Source organism: Pristiophorus japonicus, chromosome 10 (assembly GCF_044704955.1).
Source record: "Pristiophorus japonicus isolate sPriJap1 chromosome 10, sPriJap1.hap1, whole genome shotgun sequence".
Lineage (NCBI taxonomy): Eukaryota > Metazoa > Chordata > Chondrichthyes > Pristiophoridae > Pristiophorus > Pristiophorus japonicus.
The window spans coordinates 224031344-224050266 of record NC_091986.1 but is presented as its reverse complement, the minus strand read 5'-3'; the positions used below and the strand labels follow the sequence as shown (position 1 = coordinate 224050266).

At 56.0% G+C, this 18923-nt stretch overlaps 1 protein-coding gene across 2 annotated transcripts in view; it reads right to left on the bottom strand.

The window, feature by feature from the left end:
- Positions 1-3676: 3676 nt before the first annotated feature.
- LOC139274940 (amyloid beta precursor protein binding family B member 1-like) overlaps positions 3677-18923 on the bottom strand; it is a 38769-nt gene continuing 23522 nt past the window's right edge. Inside the window, exons 5-9 of one of the 2 annotated variants that reach the window (XM_070891687.1) lie at positions 18521-18667; positions 14554-14681; positions 5230-5344; positions 4999-5083; positions 3677-4158 (exon numbers count right to left, since the gene is read on the bottom strand). In XM_070891687.1, the coding sequence (XP_070747788.1) occupies positions 4058-4158; positions 4999-5083; positions 5230-5344; positions 14554-14681; positions 18521-18667 (576 nt within the window). In that variant the 3' untranslated portion in view covers positions 3677-4057. The remainder of the gene's footprint in view (positions 4159-4998; positions 5084-5229; positions 5345-14553; positions 14682-18520; positions 18668-18923) is intronic. The other variant, XM_070891686.1, reaches the window with a different exon arrangement.

Sequence of the window (18923 nt, the reverse complement as noted above, 5' to 3'; positions counted from 1 at the left end):
CCCCAACTCCTCTGCCGTGGAGCGAGGGGGGCAGCAAGGGGGAAACAAACTGAAGGGAGTTTCAGTTACCCCCAAAAATTAATTGCCCGTTTAACCGATGCAGAATTTTGCTGGGTGCAAACTGGCTGCATTTAACAGAGAGAGAGAGAGAGAGAGAGAGAGAGAGAGAGAGAGAGAGAGAGAGAGAGGGAGCGAGGGAGGGGGGAAGCGAGGGAGGGGGGAGCGAGGGAGGGGGGAGCGAGGGAGGGGGGAGCGAGGGAGGCGGGAGCGAGGGAGGGGGGAGCGAGGGAGGGGGGAGCGAGGGAGGGGGGAGCGAGGGAGGGGGGAGCGAGGGAGGGGGGAGCGAGGGAGGGGGAGCGAGGGAGGGGGGAGCGAGGGAGGGGGGAGCGAGGGAGGGGGGAGCGAGGGAGGGGGGAGCGAGGGAGGGGGGAGCGAGGGAGGGGGGAGCGAGGGAGGGGGGAGCGAGGGAGGGGGGAGCGAGGGAGGGGGAGCGAGGGAGGGGGGAGCGAGGGAGGGGGGAGCGAGGGAGGGGGGAGCGAGGGAGGGGGGAGCGAGGGAGGGGGGAGGGAGGGAGGGGGGAGGGAGGGAGGGGGGAGGGAGGGAGGGTGGAGCGAGGGAGGGGGGAGGGAGGGAGGGGGGAGCGAGGGAGGGGGAGGGAGGGAGGGGGGAGCGAGGGAGGGGGAGCGAGGGAGGGGGGAGCGAGGGAGGAGGAGGGAGGGGGAGGGGGGAGGGAGGGAGGGGGGAGCAGGGAGGGGGGAGGGGGGAGGAGGGAGGGGGAGCGAGGGAGGGAGGGGGGCGCGAGGGAGGGGGGCGCGAGGGAGGGGGGAGCGAGGGAGGGGGGAGCGAGGGAGGGGGGAGCGAGGGAGGGGGGAGCGAGGGAGGGGGGAGCGAGGGAGGGGGGAGCGAGGGAGGGGGGAGCGAGGGAGGGGGGAGCGAGGGAGGGGGGAGCGAGGGAGGGGGGAGCGAGGGAGGGGGGAGCGAGGGAGGGGGAGCGAGGGAGGGGGAGCGAGGGAGGGGGAGCGAGGGAGGGGGGCGAGGGAGGGGGGGCGAGGGAGGGGGGGGCGAGGGAGGGGGGGGCGAGGGAGGGGGGGGGCGAGGGAGGGGGGGGCGAGGGAGGGGGGAGCGAGGAGGGGGGAGCGAGGGAGGGGGGAGCGACGGAAGGGGGAGCGAGGGAGGGGGGAGCGAGGGAGGGGGGAGCGAGGGAGGGGGGGAGCGAGGGAGGGGGGAGCGAGGGAGGGGGGAGCGAGGGAGGGGGGAGCGAGGGAGGGGGGAGCGAGGGAGGGGGGAGCGAGGGAGGGGGGAGGGAGGGAGGGAGGGGAGCGAGGGAGGGGGGAGCGAGGGAGGGGGGAGCGAGGGAGGGGGGAGCGAGGGAGGGAGAAGTTTTGCGAGTTGTGTGGGCTGCGATGAGAGAATGATGACGAGACGGGACTAGCGCCATCGACCAGTGAGCGGACTGACGGGACGGCAGGGATGTTTAACCTGGAGCCGGTGAGAATGAGCTGAGGTGGATCGATGAGGTGGGCCGAATGGCTTCCTCCTGTGCTGCATCGTTCGAGGATTGAGGGCGCGTGGCACGGAGGAGCAGCACGGGGTTGAAGGGCGGGAAACAATGTCTCGTTCCCATGACTTGTGTTCTCTAGTGACTACACAGTGTTTCACACCGCACCCAGCCAACAACACCCTGTCCCCAGGGCCACAGAAGGTCGTCACCGTCAGTAAGAGCCGTGATGAGCAGGGTGTTAGAGCGGTGCCTCGGCACGACCCCTGCACCCTGTAACCAGGAGGTGTGACCCCTGCACTCTGCCACGATTTTCATGAAGCATTGAAAGGCCCAGCGCAGGAGGCTATTCAGCCCATTGCGCCAGTGCTAGCCTTTTCTATGTTTCCACACCAGGGCCGTCCATTTGCCCTTCGAGCCTGCACCGCCATTCAATAAGATCAAGGCTGATCATTCACCTCAGTACCCCTTTCCTGCTTTATCTCCATACCCCTTGATCTCTTTAGCCGTAAGGGCCATATCTAACTCCCTCTTGAATATATCCAATGAACTGGCCTCAACAACTCTCTGCGGCAGGGAATTCCGTAGGTTAACAACTCTCTGAGTGAAGAAGTTTCTCCTCATCTCAGTCCTAAATGAACTACCCCTTATCCTAAGACTATGTCCCCTGGTTCTAGACTTCCCCAACATCGGGAACATTCTTCCCTCATCTAACCTGTCCAGTCCCGTCAGAATCTTATACGTTTCTATGAGATTCCCTCTCATCCTTCTAAACTCCAACGTATAAAGGCCCAGTTGATCCAGTTTCTCCTCGTATGTCAGTCCAGCCATCCCAGGAATCAGTCTGGTGAACCTTCGCTGCACTCCCTCAATAGCAAGAACGTCCTTCCTCAGATTAGGAGACCAAAACTGAACACAATATTCCAGGTGAGGCCTCACTAAGGCCCTGTACAACTGCAGTAAGACCTCCCTGCTCCTATACTCAAATCCCCTCGCTATGAAGGCCAACATGCCATTTGCCTTCTTCACCGCCTGCTGTACCTGCATGCCAACTTTCAATGACTGATGAACCATGACTGATCTAAGCCCCCTCCCCCTACACTGTGACTCTCAGCCTCAATAGGCCTCTGGGGTAATGGATACCATTCCCCAATGGCTCTTTCATGAAGTATTCCTCCCCCTGCATGCCCCCAGTACTAAAACCCATTTATGTCCCCTTGTTACTGATCCCCCACCAGTGGAAACAATCTTTCACTCCAAGCCCTTCCACCATTTTGGACCCTGCTATTAGGGATTCCAACGAACCTTCGCTTCTCCAGTCCGTACAGACCTGGTATATCACATCTCACCATCCCGGCTACCATCCTAGGGAATGCACATTTCCCATGGCTGCAAAGCCCTTGTTATAACAGGGAGAGTTTATATTCAGTGCCCCCAAACTCAAGCCCATTTACCTTTTAAAATAAAGATTTATTCCACGTACAATCTTGCTTTCAAAGGTGTGCGTGAGATAATTTTACCGTTAGATTACACTTCCATTCTCTCTGCTTTCGCCCATATTTATTTTCATCGAACTGTATTTGCCACCTATTTGCCCAATCCCCCAACACACTCCTTCCTGTAGTCGCCTCCATTTCCCTCCCCCCCTAAATTGATGCCATCAGCAAGGTTTGATATTAGTTCCTCTAAATCCAGGTGCAAACTGTTGCTAGACGTGGAGAATGAAAGTTCCCACCCGAGTGGCCAATCCCCGATTCACCTCCCCCGACTGCCAATCCATGAATGATCTCGGCCCTCACTTTCCCAGCAACGGCACGGGTCTGATCTTCACAAATGTGTCACATGGCACGTGATCAGGGCCAAATCCATCCCACCCACGGCATTCCCATTATTTTGAGTAGCATGATGCCTCCGCCCCGTTATATCGCTCTAAGTGCTCACCAATTGGCCTCATTGCCCGGGTTAGGCTGGGGTGGAGATCTGCCAGGGGTCGTGCTCCTGATCACAATCCAGCAAGCCCTGCGCAGAGGATGGTGGGCGGGAGTCGGCTTCACATGGTGCCCCGGTGATTGGGTGAAGTACCAGGGGGTGAGCTGGGGGCTGTGCTCTCTGACCCCAGTGACAGGCAGAGCAGGAGGAGAGAACACGGAGCGGCAGCGGGGTGCGTCTTGTGAGACGCCGCAGGCGGGAAGCTGCTCAAGTGTACGAGTGGGAAGGGGCGAGTTGATACCCAGGCTGAGCGGGGCTGCTGCAGGACAACGAATGCGAACAAAGGGCGTGAATGCGAACACGTGACACACCAGGACCCTGGGCACTCACTGCCAGGTGCAGGCAGGGGAGCACACATGGTGAAATAAGGTAGCACTGAAGACAGCAGGGAGACAGATAGTGACAAAAGTACCAGAGTTTTGTTACAGTTAAACAGCGAGAGTTATCGAGCGAGAGGTAGGAGCTGGGGGAGACAGGGGTTGGAAGAAGAAACAGTCCTGCTCCAGTCCCCACTCTGTTTGCTAAGCTACCCGTGATGAGGGTTAGGGATGAAAGACGACACTTGGGCTGTTAAACGCTTTTCTTACCTACAGGCTTGGTCACTGGGATGTTTCCCAAGTATAACACCTGGAACCGCTGGACCAACTCATTCTTGGGGACCGGGAACTCCACTGCAGATGGGATCGGCGGGGAACACAAGACAAGACAGAAAGGAAGATTTAGAGCCATTCGTACCAGGCCCATCCAAAGACACCGTCACTAAGACACTGCTGCCTTCCCCTAAAGGCAATAATCAGCGGCGGAAGCGACAGAACAGGCACATCGCGACAACACTCGACACAATCCCTGTCGCTGTCCCACCCTGGGGGATTTACTGGCCCAGCGAGCGGACCCACCGCGGGAGTACCAATTCTTGCACACATTGCACATTACTCACTGACAGTTTCATAAAATTCAGAAAGCTAACTTCGTTATATATTGAAAACAAATCTTACACTTCCTGGCTCACTGTTTCAATGGACTTCCAATTTTACAATCCATTCCCGGAATGCGGCATTTTTTGCCCATCCCCAGTTGCATCGAGAAGATGGGGTGGACCGCTGGGAGCGGGTTTGATACAATGGAGGGGCCACTTCGGAGTCAATCATGATGGTGTGGGACTGGAGTCACGTGTAGGCCCAGCCAGGATAAGGGCAGCAGGTTTCCTTCCCTGAAGGACATCAGTGAACCAGTTGGGTTTCTACGACAACCCGACATTTCGGGGTCACTTTTACTGACACCAGATTTTTTAAACTGATTTCTGAAACGGCCCTGGTGGGATGTGAAGTCAGGACGCCTGGATTACTCCAGCACCAGTCCCACGACACTGCCGTATCTGGAGCTGTATCTGAAATCTCAGCTTACATTCACATCACTGTCACTGACACAACCAATAAACGCCCCCCCATACAGCAGGGGGGGGTCACGGCGCGGGGGGCGGGGTACAACACAACGCCAGGCGGAGACAATACCTTGGAACGGGACATCGACGAGCTTGGAATGGTCGAACAGGAGTCCATTCATCGAAGTCTTGGCGTCTTTCCTGTCAGCCATGATCTGTGGAGATACAGCAGGGGTCAGTGGGGGGCGGGACCAGGGGAGGGGGGGGGGGACCGGGAGCAGGGGCCAGGAACTGTGGGGGTGGAGGGGGGGGGGGGGGGGGGAGGGGCCGGGATGGGGACCGAGGGCGGGATGAACACTACCTTGGAGCAGACTTCGTGCAACCTGGTGGCGATGGCCTTCGCTGGCGTGTCACAGCGGAACACGTGACATTTGAGCACCCGGGTGAGTTTGTCCCTGGCGACGTAGGCAAAATCCCTAAACACAACACAAAATAAATTAAAACTACCTCGCAACTCATACGATAGCTAAATCACCGTGACGCAACTTGTAACCTGACTGAAATCAGCTACAGTGTCGAATAAACACGACAACATGTGAAGACACCGTCTCCTCACTGGAAAGAAGTAAAATAAAGAAAGCTAGACTTGCCTTTATAAAGTTATAACTGAGGCTGAAGAAAGAGCGGGTGCTGTGAATTATATAGATTGGGCAAATCAAATTGGCAAAGTCAGTCTGGAGGACAAGTTCATGGAATGTTTCCGAGAACAATATGTGATGGAACCAACCAGGGAACCGGCTACTTTGGACTGTGTAAATTAGCAATCTCTGGGGCAGAGTGATCATAATATGATATAATTTCACATTGAGTTTGAGTGTGAAATACTTAAATTCGAAACTAGAGTCTCAAACTTAAATAAAGCCAATTACATAGGTATGAGGGGCGAGGTAGCGAAGGTAGATTGGGAAATTAGATTAAAAAGGTATGACGGTAGATTAGCAGTAGAAACCATTGAAAGAAATATTCCAAAATTCTCAACGAATATAAAGTCCACTGAGAAATAAGAACTCCATGGAAAAAATGATCCATCCATGGCTAACTAAAGTTGATGGTATTAGATTAAAAGAGGCTTATAATATTGCAAAGAATAGTTGTAAGCCTGAGGATTGGGAGAGCTTTAGAAACAGGAAATTAGTGACGTGTGCAATAAGGGTACAGCAGTTATCATGGGTGACTTTAATCTGCGTATAGGTTGGGCTAAACAAACTGGTAGCTATATGGTGGAGGAGGATTTCCTGCAGTGTATAAAGGATGCTTTTCTGGACCAATATGTCGAGTAACCAACTAGAGAGCTGGCCTTCCTAGACTGGGTGTTGTGTAACGAGAGAGGATTAATTAGCAATCTGATCGGGCAGGGCCCCTTGAGGAAGAGTGACCATAATATGGTAGAATTCTTCATTAAGATGGAGAGTGACACAGTTAATTCAGAGACTCGGGTCCTGAACTTGGGGAAAGGTAACTTCGATGGTATGAGGCGTGAATTGGCTAGGATAGACCGGGGAATGATACTTAAAGGGTTTACGGTGGATAGGCAATGGCAGACATTTAAATATCACATGGATGAACTTCAACAATGGTACATCCCTGTCTGGAGTAAAAATAAAACTGGGAAGGTGGCTCAACCGTGGCTAACAAGGGAAATTAGGGAAAGTGTTAAATCCAAGGAAGAGACATATAAATTGGCCAGAAAAAGCAGCAAACCTGAGGACTGGGAGAAATTTAGAATTCAGCAGAGGAGGACTAAGGGTTTAATTAAGAGGGGGAAAATAGAGTACGAGAGTAAGCTTGCAGGGAACATAAAAACTGACTGCAAAAGCTTCTATAGATATGTGAAGAGAAAAAGATTAGTGAAGACCAATGTAGGTCCCTTGTAGTCAGAATCAGGTGAATTCATAATGGGCAACAAGGAAATGGAAGACTAACTGAACAAATACTTTGGTTCTGTCTTCACTAAGGAAGACACAAATAACCTTCCGAAAATACTAGGGGACCGAGGGTCTAGCGAGATGAAGAAACTGAGAGAAATCCTTATTAGTCAGGAAATGGTGTTAGGGAAATTGAAGGGACTGAAAGCCAATAAATCCCCAGGGCCTGATAGTCTGCATCCCAGAGTACTTAAGGAAGTGGCCCTAGAAATAGTGGCTGCATTGGTGGTCATTTTTCAACATTCCATGGACTCTGGTTCAGTTCTTATGGATTGGAGGGTAGCTAATGTAACCCCAGACTGGTCAGCCTGACATCGGTAGTGGGGAAAATGTTGGAATCAATTATTAAAGATGTAATAGCAGCGCATTTGGAAAGCAGTGACAGGATCGGTCCAAGTCAGCATGGATTTATGAAAGGGAAATCATGCTTGACAAATCTAGAGTTTTTTTGAGGATGTGGATAAGGTAGAACCAGTGGATGTGGTGTACTTGGACTTTCAAAAGGCTTTTGACAAGTTCCCACACAGGATATATTAGTGTGCAAAATTAAGGCACAGGATATTGGGGGTAATGTATTGACGTGGATAGAGAACTGGTTGGCAGACAGGAAGCAAAGAGTGGGAATAAATGGGTTCGTTTCAGAATGGCAGGCAATGACTAGTGGGGTGCTGCAGGGTTCAGTGCTGGGACCCTAGCTATTTACAATGCACATTAATGATTTAGACGAAGGAATTGAAAGTAATGTCTCCAAGTTTGCAGATGACACTAAGCTGGGTAGTGGTACGAGCTGTGAGGAGGATGCTAAGAGGCTGCTGGGTGACTTGGACAGGTTAGGTGATGGGCAAATGCATGGATAATGTGGATAATTGTGAGGTTATCCACTTTGGTGGCAAAAACAAAAATGGTGACAGATTAGTAAAAGGGGCGGTGCAACGAGACCTGGGTGTCATGGTATATCAGTCATTGAAAGTTGGCATGCAGGTACAGCAGGCGGTAAAGAAAGCAAATGGCATGCTGGTCTTCATAGCTAGGGGATTTGAGTATAGGAGCAGGGAGGTGTTACTGCAGTTGTACAGGGCCTTGGTGAGGCTTCACCTGGAATATTGTGTTCAGTTTTGGTCTCCTAATCTGAGGAAGGACATTCTTGCTATTGAGGGAGTGCAGCGAAGGTTCACCAGACTGATTCCCGGGATGACAGGACTGTCATATGAGGAGAGACTGGATCAACTGGGCCTTTATTCACTGGAATTTAGAAGGATGAAAGGGGATCTCATAGAAACTTATAAGACTCTGACAGGACTGGCCAGGTTAGATGCGGGAAGAATGTTCCCGATGTTGGGGAAGTCCAGAACCAGGAGCCACAGTCTTAGGATAAGGGGTAAGCCATTTAGGACTGAGATGAGGAGAAACTTCTTCACCCAGAGTGTTGTTAACCTGTGGAATTCCTTTCCGCAGAAAGTTGTTGAGGCCAGTTCATTGGATATATTCAAGAGGGAGTTAGATGTGGCCCTTACGGCTAAAGGGATCAAGGGGTATGGAGAGAAAGTGGGAAAGGGGTACTGAGAGAATGATCAGCCATGATCTTATTGAATGGTGGTGCAGGCTCGAAGGGCCGAATGGCCTACTCCTGCACCTATTTTCTATGACAAAGTGTCACATAATCGGCTTGGCAGCAAAGTTGAAGCCCAGGGAATAAAAGGGACAGTGGCAGCATGGATACGGGATTGTCTCAGTGACAGGAAACAGAGAGTAGTGGTGAACAGTTGTTTCTCGGGCTGGAGGAAGGTATACAGTGGTGTTCCTCAGGGGTCGGTACTGGGACCACTGCTTTTCCTGATATATATTAATGACTTGGACTTGGGTATACAGGGCACAATTTCAAAATCTGCAGATGACACAAAACTTGGAAGTATAGTGAACAGTGAGGAGGGTAGTGAGAGACTTCAGGAGGACACAGACAGGCTGGTGGGATGGGCGGGCACGGGGCAAATGGATTTTAACGCAGAAAAGTGCAAAGTGATACATTTTAGTGCGGATAAACTAAAGGGTGCAATTCTAAAGGTGATGCATGAACAGAGAGATCTGGGGGTATATGGGCACAAATCACTGAAGGTGGCAGGGCAGGTTGAGAAAACGGTTAAACAGCTTACGGGATCCTGGGCTTCATAAATAGAGGCATAGAGTACAAAAGCAAGGAAGTTATGAAGAACCTGTATAAAACACTGGTTCGGTCTCAACTGGAGTATTGTGTCCAATTCTGGGCACCACACTTTAGGAAGGATGTGAAGGCCTTAGAGAGGGAGCAGAAAAGATTTCCGAGAATGGTTCCAGGGATGAGGGACTTCAGTGACGTGGATAGACTGGAGAAGCCGGGGTTGTTCTCCTTGGAGCAGCGAAGGTTGAGAGGAGATTTGATCGAGGTGTTCAAAATCATGAGGGGTCTGGACAGAGGTCGAGAGAAACTGTTCCCATTGGGGAAGGTTCGGGAACCAGAGGACACAGATTTAAGGCGATTGACAGAAGAACCAAAGGGGACATGAGGACAAACATTCCGCAGCGAGTGGTTAGGATCTGGAATGCACGGCCTGAGAGGGTGGGGGAGGCAGACTCAATCGTGGCTTTCAAACGGGAGTTGGATAAGTACCTGCAGGAAAAAGAATTGCAGGGCCCCGGGGAAAGGGCGGGGGAGTGGGATGGACTGAGGTGCTCCTGCAGAGAGCCAGCACGGGCTCGATGGGCCGAATGGCCTCCTGCTGTGTGGTAACCATTCTGTGATTCTTTAATCATTTTATGATTTAAGGACATTTGGGGATAAAGGAAAGACTTGCATTTACGTAGCGCCTTTCACAGCCTCAGGACATCCCAAAGCATTTACAGCCAATGAAGTATTTATTGAAGTATAGTCACTGTTGTACTGTGGGAAACGCGGCAGCCAACTTGCGCACAGCAAGCTCCCACACACAGCAATGTGATAATGTCCCGATAATCTGTTTTTGGTGATGCTGAGTGTGGGATAAATATTTGCCCCAGGGAGAACTCTCCTCTCTTCTTTGAAATAGTGCCATGGGATCTTTTACATCTATCTAAGAGGGCAGATGGGGCCTAACTTTAACGTCTCAACCAGAAGACAGTGCGGCGCTCCCTCAGCACTGTACTGGAGTGTCAGCCTGGATTGTGTGCTTAAGTCCCTCGGTGGGACTTGAACCCACGACCTTCTGACTCCGAGGCGAGGGTGCTGCCCACTGAGACACAGCTGACACAAAGCTAAGCCATTGAAACAAGCAAAAATAACAAGCTTGTACGGAGCGAGAAGACAGACCGAGACATTGTGAGGGGCGGGCAGGGTTCGAGAGGGTATAGCTATCGGGGGTCACAGCTTGTGTCCGATCTACACATACCCAAGGAGAACTCACAGACGAGACGGAGATGAATGAAATGTAATGGATCATGGACAGGGAGTAACTGGGATACAAACACAGCAGATTCTATATCAGGAGACTAGTTTTGTGAAAAATGTGTTCACACAGATTGGAAGATGACACCATGGAGTGTGAAGGATGCGAGAGATGGAGGCTTCAATACTGTACCTCTCCCTGCAGCATAGCCCGCACAGCCAGAGGAGAGAAAAATCACATCGTTACACCACGCAAAACGCAACCTGCACACCGTACAAGATCGACATTCCCAGCCTCGGAGATATCTGTATACCCTGGGGCCTTAGTCTGTCCCTCAGGGGGTTATCTGTACACTGACTGGTGTCTCGCAGGCAGATATCTGTACACTGACTGGCGTCTTCCAGTCCCCTCTCAGGGAGATATCTGTACACTGACTGGTGTCTCAGTCCCCCTCCCTCCCTCAGGGAGATATCTGTACACTGACTGGTGTCTCTCAATCCCCTCACCCTCAGGGAGATATCTGTACAGACAGGTGTCTCAGTCCCTCTCCCTCAGGGAGATATCTGTACACTGACTGGTGTCTCTCAGTCCCCTCTCAGGGAGATATCTGTACACTGACTGGTGTCTCAGTCCCCTCTCAGGGAGATATCTGCATACTGACTGGTGTCTCTCAGTCCCTCTCCCTCAGGGAGATATCTGTGCACTGACTGATGTCTCTCAGTCCCCCTCCCTCCCTCAGGGATATATCTGTACACTGACTGGTGTCTCAGTCCCTCTCCCTCAGGGACATATCTGTACACTGACTGTTGTCTCTCAGTCCCCTCTCCCTCAGGGAGATATCTGTACACTGACTGGTGTCTCTCAGTCCCTTTCCCTCAGGGAGATATCTGTACACTGACTGGTGTCTCAGTCCCCTCTCAGGGAGATATCTGTACACTGACTGGTGTCTCACAGTCCCCTCTCCCTCAGGGAGATATCTGTATACTGACTGGTGTCTCAGTCCCCTCTCAGGGAGATATCTGTACACTGACTGGTGTCTCAGTCCCCTCTCTCAGGGCGATATCTATACACTGACTGGTGTCTCTCAGTCCCTCTCCCTCAGGGAGATATCTGTACACTGACTGGTGTCTCTCAGTTCCTCTCCCTCAGGGAGATATCTGTACACTGACTGGTGTCTCTCAGTCCCCTCTCCCTCAGGGAGATATCTGTACACTGACTGGTGTCTCTCAGTTCCTCTCCCTCACGGAGATATCTGTACACTGACTGGTGTCTCTCAGTCCCCTCTCCCTCAGGGAGATATCTGTACACTGACTGGTGTCTCAGTCCCTCACTCAGGTAGATATCTGTACAGACTGGTGTCTCAGTCCCATCTCAGGGAGATATCTGTACACTGACTGGTGTCTCTCAGTCCCCTCTCCCTCAGGGAGATATCTGTACACTGACTGGTGTCTCTCAATCCCGTCACCCTCAGGGAGATATCTGTACAGACTGGTGTCTCAGTCCCTCTCCCTCAGGGAGATATCTGTACACTGACTGGTGTCTCTCAGTCCCTCTCCCTCAGGGAGATATCTGTACACTGACTGGTGTCTCAGTCCCCTCTCTCGGGGCGATATCTGTACACTGACTGGTTTCTCAGTCCCCTCTCAGGGCGATATCTGTACACTGACTGGTGTCTCTCAGTCCCCTCTCAGGGAGATATCTGTACACTGACTGGTGTCTCTCAGTCCCCTCTCCCTCAGGGAGATATCTGTACCCTAGCGCTGCCCTCCCGTGACCACTTCTCTCAGCTCGATGTGATTTGTTTCAGTGGATGTATGGGGCTCTGGGACGAGCAGTGCATGTCCCTCGCACAGGGTTCCCTGGAGTCGGAGCCACTGCCCTCGTGAGTCACTGGAGTTTGTGAGCTCGCCGATTGTGCATCTCCACCGTGTTTGTTTCAACGGTGCTGCATCAAGTCCCGACGGATTCCCACCGAAACAGCTCGTACCCCGCGTAGTATCTGCGAGGTGTGCAACGCTCCTGAAATTCCCCCCTCACCCCCAGGGGTCATGCAGGGAGGGTGTGTCGACAGCAGGGTCTGGGGACCGAGACAGTGTCAGTTACCGGCGTGTCAGGGGTGAGGCAGCGTGGGGAGACCTGCCGGGAATCCCAGGCCTCGTTGTGTAACCCTGAGTCCAGGGATCGCACGGGGCGGGCGGTGTAAACACAGGAGAGCTGCAGCCCACTCGCACCACACGGGGCAGAGGTCAGAGCAGCAATCCTGGATGACCTTTCCTGACTTTGAGGCCAGTCCGAGCTGCTGCCCCCTCAATGGCAGCACCGGCAGAGGCTGCAGGTGGACCTCGCTGAGCAGCCGCTCAGTCAGTGAGGGAGGGAGGCCTGGGTTACACGGGTCAGTCAGTGAGGGAGGCCTGGGTTACACGGGTCAGTCAGTGAGGGGGGCCTGTGTTACACGGGTCAGTCAGTGAGTGAGGTCCGGGTTACACGGGTCAGTCAGTGAGGGGGGCCTGGGTTACACGGGTCAGTCAGTGAGTGAGGTCCGGGTTACACGGGTCAGTCAGTGAGGGGGGCCTGGGTTACACGGGTCAGTCAGTGAGGGGGGCCTGGGTTACACGGGTCAGTCAGTGAGGGGGGCCTGGGTTACACGGGTCAGTCAGTGAGGGGGGCCTGGGTTACACGGGTCAGTCAGTGAGTGAGGTCCGGGTTACACGGGTCAGTCAGTGAGGGAGGCCTGGGTTACACGGGTCAGTCAGTGAGGGGGGCCTGGGTTACACGGGTCAGTCAGTGAGGGGGGCCTGGGTTACACGGGTTAGTCAGTGAGGGGGGCCCGGGTTAAATGGGTCAGTGAGGGGGGCCTGGGTTACACGGGTCAGTCAGTGAGGGGGGCCCGGGTTACACGGGTCAGTCAGTGAGGGGTGCCCGGGTTACACGGGTCAGTCAGTGAGGGGGGCCTGGGTTACACGGGTCAGTCAGTGAGTGAGGCCTGGGTTACACGGGTCAGTCAGTGAGGGGGGCCTGGGTTACACGGGTCAGTCAGTGAGGGGGGCCTGGGTTACACGGGTCAGTCAGTGAGGGGGGCCTGGGTTACACGGGTCAGTCAGTGAGTGAGGCCTGGGTTACATGGGTCAGTCAGTGAGTGAGGCCCGGGTTACACGGGTCAGTCAGTGAGGGGGGCCTGGGTTACACGGGTCAGTCAGTGAGGGAGGCCTGGGTTACACGGGTCAGTCAGTGAGTGAGGCCTGGGTTACACGGGTCAGTCAGTGAGGGGGTCCTGGGTTACACGGGTCAGTCAGTGAGGGGGGCCTGGGTTACACGGGTCAGTCAGTGAGGGGGGCCCGGGTTACACAGCGCGAGGCAGTCAGTGAGGGGGGCCTGGGTTACACGGGTCAGTCAGTGAGGGGGGCCTGGGTTACACGGGTCAGTCAGTGAGGGGGGCCTGGGTTACACGGGTCAGTCAGTGAGGGGGGCCCGGGTTACACGGGTCAGTCAGTGAGGAGGGCCTGGGTTACACGGGTCAGTCAGTGAGGGGGGCCTGGGTTACACGGGTCAGTCAGTGAGGAGGGCCCGGGTTACACGGGTCAGTCAGTGAGTGGGGCCTGGGTTACACGGGTCAGTCAGTGAGGGGGGCCTGGGTTACACGGGTCAGTCAGTGAGGGGGGCCCGGGTTACACAGCGCGAGGCAGTCAGTGAGGGGGGCCTGGGTTACACGGGTCAGTCAGTGAGGGGGGCCCGGGTTACACGGGTCAGTCAGTGAGGGGGGCCCGGGTTACACAGCGTGAGACGGTCAGTGAGGGGGGCCCGGGTTACACGGGTCAGTCAGTGAGGGGGGCCCGGGTTACACGGGTCAGTCAGTGAGGGGGGCCCGGGTTACACGGGTCAGTCAGTGAGGGAGGTCCGGGTTACACGGGTCAGTCAGTGAGGGAGGCCCGGGTTACACGGGTCAGTCAGTGAGGGAGGCCCGGGTTACACGGGTCAGTCAGTGAGGAGGGCCCGGGTTACACGGGTCAGTCAGTGAGGGGGGCCTGGGTTACACGGGTCAGTCAGTGAGGGGGGCCTGGGTTACACGGGTCAGTCAGTGAGGGGGGCCTGGGTTACACGGGTCAGTCAGTGAGTGAGGCCCGGGTTACACGGGTCAGTCAGTGAGGGAGGCCTGGGTTACACGGGTCAGTCAGTGAGGGGGGCCTGGGTTACACGGGTCAGTCAGTGAGTGAGGCCCGGGTTACACAGCGTGAGACGGTCAGTGAGGGAGGCCCGGGTTACACAGCGTGAGACGGTCAGCGAGACCGTGCGGGGCAGTTTACATACCGGCCGTTGTCACGCCCGACACCCCAGACCCGGATGCTGACGATGGGTTGTGTGTGCAACATAGTCTGGCCCAACGGGTCGATCAGGCTCAGGGTGTCGTTCTCCAGCAGCAGCAACATGTCCTTACCCTGGGGAGCAGAGACACATTGTAAACACGTCGTATCACATCACGCACACGGCACAATGTATTTCACAGCCAAACCCTTCCAGGTGCAGTCGCCTTTATCCACACAGCAAGATCCCACAAACAGCAGAGAGAGAGGTGATCATGTAATCGGTATTTAAGTGAGGGAGGTATGTTTGCCGTGACACCAGGAGAACACTCTACTTTTCCAATAGCGCGTGGGATCCTCAACGCCCACCTGAATAGACAGATTCCCGGTTTAAAGTCTTATTCAGGGGCAGTATCTCCGAAAGTGCGGCACTCCCTCAGTACTGCCCCTCCGACAGTGCGGCGCTCCCTCAGTACTGCCCCTCCGACATGCTGCACTCCCTCAGTATTGCCCCTCCGACAGTGCGGCTCTCCCTCAGTACTGCCCCTCCGACATGCTGCACTCCCTCAGTACTGCCCCTCCGACAGTGCGCCGCTCCCTCAGTACTGCCCCTCCGACATGCTGCACTCCCTCAGTACTGCCCCTCCGACAGTGCGCCGCTCCCTCAGTACTGCCCCTCCGAAAGTGCGGCGCTCCCTCAGTACTGCCCCTCCGACAGTGCGGCACTCCCTCAGTACCACCCCTCCGACAGTGCGGCACTCTCTCAGTACTGCCCCTCCGACAGTGCGGCACTCCCTCAGTACTGCCCCTCCGACAGTGCAGCAGTCCCTCAGTACTGCCCCTCCGACAGTGCAGCAGTCCCTCAGTACTGCCCCTCCGACAGTGCAGCACTCCCTCAGTACTGTCCCTCCGACAGTGCAGCACTCCCTCAGTACTGTCCCTCCGACAGTGCAGCACTCCCTCAGTACTGTCCCTCCGACAGTGCAGCACTCCCGCAGTACTGTCCCTCCGACAGTGCAGCACTCCCTCAGTACTGTCCCTCCGACAGTGCAGCACTCCCTCAGTACTGCCCCTCCGACAGTGCAGCACTCCCTCAGTACTGCCCCTCCGACAGTGCAGCAGTCCCTCAGTACTGCCCCTCCGACAGTGCAGCACTCCCTCAGTACTGGCCCTCCGACAGTGCAGCACTCCCTCAGTACTGCCCCTCCGACAGTGCAGCACTCCCTCAGTACTGTCCCTCCGACAGTGCAGCACTCCCGCAGTACTGTCCCTCCGACAGTGCAGCACTCCCTCAGTACTGTCCCTCCGACAATGCAGCACTCCCTCAGTACTGCCGCTCCGACAGTGCAGCACTCCCTCAGTACTGCCCCTCCGACAGTGCAGCACTCCCTCAGTACTGTCCCTCCGACAGTGCAGCACTCCCTCAGTACTGTCCCTCCGACAGTGCAGCACTCCCTCAGTACTGTCCCTCCGACAGTGCAGCACTCCCTCAGTACTGTCCCTCCGACAGTGCAGCGCTCCCTCAGTACTGCCCCTCCGACAGTGCAGCACTCCCTCAGTACTGTCCCTCCGACAGTGCAGCACTCCCTCAGTACTGTCCCTCCGACAGTGCAGTGCTCCCTCAGTACTGTCCCTCCGACAGTGCAGCACTCCCTCAGTACTGCCCCTCTGACAGTGCAGCACTCCCTCAGTACTGCCCCTCCGACAGTGCAGCACTCCCTCAGTACTGTCCCTCCGACAGTGCAGCACTCCCTCAGTACAATTTGTGAAGTTGCGAGAGTCATTCTCGGGATGTGGGCGTCGCTGGCAAGGCCGACATTTATTGACTATCTCAAGTTGTCCCGAGAAGACGGTGGCGAGCACGTTTGATACAACGGAGGGGCCACTTCAGGGGGCAGTTAGGAATAAATCATGTTGGTGTGGGACTGGAGTCACATGTAGGCCGCGAGCGGGTAAGGACGGCCGGTTTCCTTCCCTAAAGGGCATCAGTGAACCAGTTGGGTTTTATAACAATCCAACATTTCAGGGTCACTTTTACAGAGACCAGATTTTTTTTCCAACATGGACTCTGGCCTGGTGGGATTATTTGTCCAGTAACAATCACTGCAGCAACGTACTGTGTCAGTGGGGCTAGAATCCCAACCTTTGGGCCACCACTGGGCCAAGCCACCATATAGAGGGAGTGAGAGCAGGAGCACGGAACAGAGGACAAGGTTATCCCTGCCACGGCAACGCAAAGCATCACCCACAAGTTACAGGCACTAAGACAGCAAACGTCACTGAGCGATCCATCGTAAATCAGAGCGGCAGGTTAACGAGCGACACCATCACCCTCCCTTACACCGGCTACCTTCAGACACTCCTCACTGCCCGAGACCAGGCCTTGGGCCCTCCCTTACACCAGCTACCTTCAGACACTCCTCACTGCCCGAGACCAGGCCTTGGGCCCTCCCTTACACCAGCTACCTTCAGACACTCCTCACTGCCCGAGCCCAGGCCTTGGGCCTCCTCGTACACCAGCTACCTTCAGTCATGTCCTTACTGCCCGAGCTAAGGCCTTGGGCCTCCTCGTACACTGCCTACCTTCAGACACTCCTCACTGCCCGAGCCCAGGCCTTGGGCCCTCCCTACACCAGCTACCTTCAGACACTCCTCACTGCCCGAGCCCAGGCCTTGGGCCCTCCCTTACACCGGCTACCTTCAGACACTCCTCACTGCCCGAGACCAGGCCTTGGGCCCTCCCTTACACCGGCTACCTTCAGACACTCCTCACTGCCCGAGACCAGGCCTTGGGCCTCCTCGTACACCAGCTACCTTCAGTCATGTCCTTACTGCCCGAGCTAAGGCCTTGGGCCTCCTCGTACAGTGCCTACCTTCAGACACTCCTCACTGCCTGAGCCCAGGCCTTGGGCCCTCCCTTACACCGGCTACCTTCAGACACGTCCTCACTGCCTGAGCCAAGGCCTGGGCCCTCCCTGTACACCGGCTACAGTCAGTGGGTCCCGTGTTCGAGGGGGCAGGTGGTCTCCCTCAGGGACGGCAGACCCTGTGCCTGTGTCAGGGGCAGAGCCTGACAGACACCACCCCGAGCCAGCACCATTCCACTGCCGGGAGTGTGATACTGTTACCTTGCGGCCAACAGAGAGGGTGTGTGATACGGAGCCAGCAAGGTCCAATGTCAAACTGGGCGGGACTGCACCGTTACTGAACTCAGCATCTCCATTGAGAGAAGGTGCGATGAAGGTGGTAAATCAGGGCGAGGGTGGGTTCACAGCTGGCTGTGATTTCTCCCGTGGTCGAACAGCCCACACACTGTGCAGCACAGTGTGGGAAATATTCCATGTCTAAGGGTGGCCGCCTGCCCTCCAAGCACCTCACACAAGTGAAGCGAGTGTGGGCAGGGTAACACCGCCCAGCCCCATCCTGCCCTCAGCCAATGGCAGACACACGGGCGCGCGCACACCAGCGAGGGACACTGTATAGTGATCAGCAGTGGGAACCGAGACTGAGCGGTTTCACCCCTCCTTACCCCCGGTAGCCCCTCCCCCCAGTACCGCCCTGTGCATGCACCAGCGGACTCGGGGCAGACCGGGATTGACCTGTGACCTCCCTTCCCCACAGGGAGGTCCTGGTACCACACCCGGCGACACACTGTGCGGTCCCAACCCTCCCTCCGGGTCATTTCAGCAGACATCGTGAGCACGGAATGTCCCGCCGTTTGTACGCACACCGACTCTCCACCAAGTTACACGCCCGGCGGGGGCTGAGCAAACACTACCCCCACACACTGCACATCGACCAAACCACAGCAGCAAGCACACGCAACACCGACCTCTGACACTGGGCAATCCGTGCCAAACCCCCGCGACTCAACCCACCCACCCCCCGCGCTCCCCGCCGTGACCCCCCACCCCGAGCCCCGGAATTCACAGGTCAGGCTGAGAGTGGGGCCCGAGCTGTGGCGATGCACCTACCTCCCCCCAGGTCCCGGCCCCATCGTGCAGGTTGGTCTTGTGGTATGACAGCTGGCGGATACAGTTGTTGACGGCAATGCTGCTCTTCCCCGGAGCCAGGTCCTCCTCCAACATCTCCACCCAACCGAGGGATCGCACGGCAAAACACTGCCGGACACAGGGACATGGTCAGCTCCACACAACCCCGGGAGGGGGGAGGTCGCGCTGGGGGGGAGGGGGAGGGAGCCGGGGGGGGAGGGAGGGCGCGGGGGAGGGGGGGGGGGAGGGCGGGAGGGGGAGGGGGGAGGGAGGGAGGGGGAGGGGGAAGGGACGGAGGGGGAGGGCGCGGGGGGGGGGGGGGGAGGGCGGGAGGGGGAGGGGGAGGGGGAAGGGAGGGAGGGCGCGGGGGGGACGGAGGGGGAGG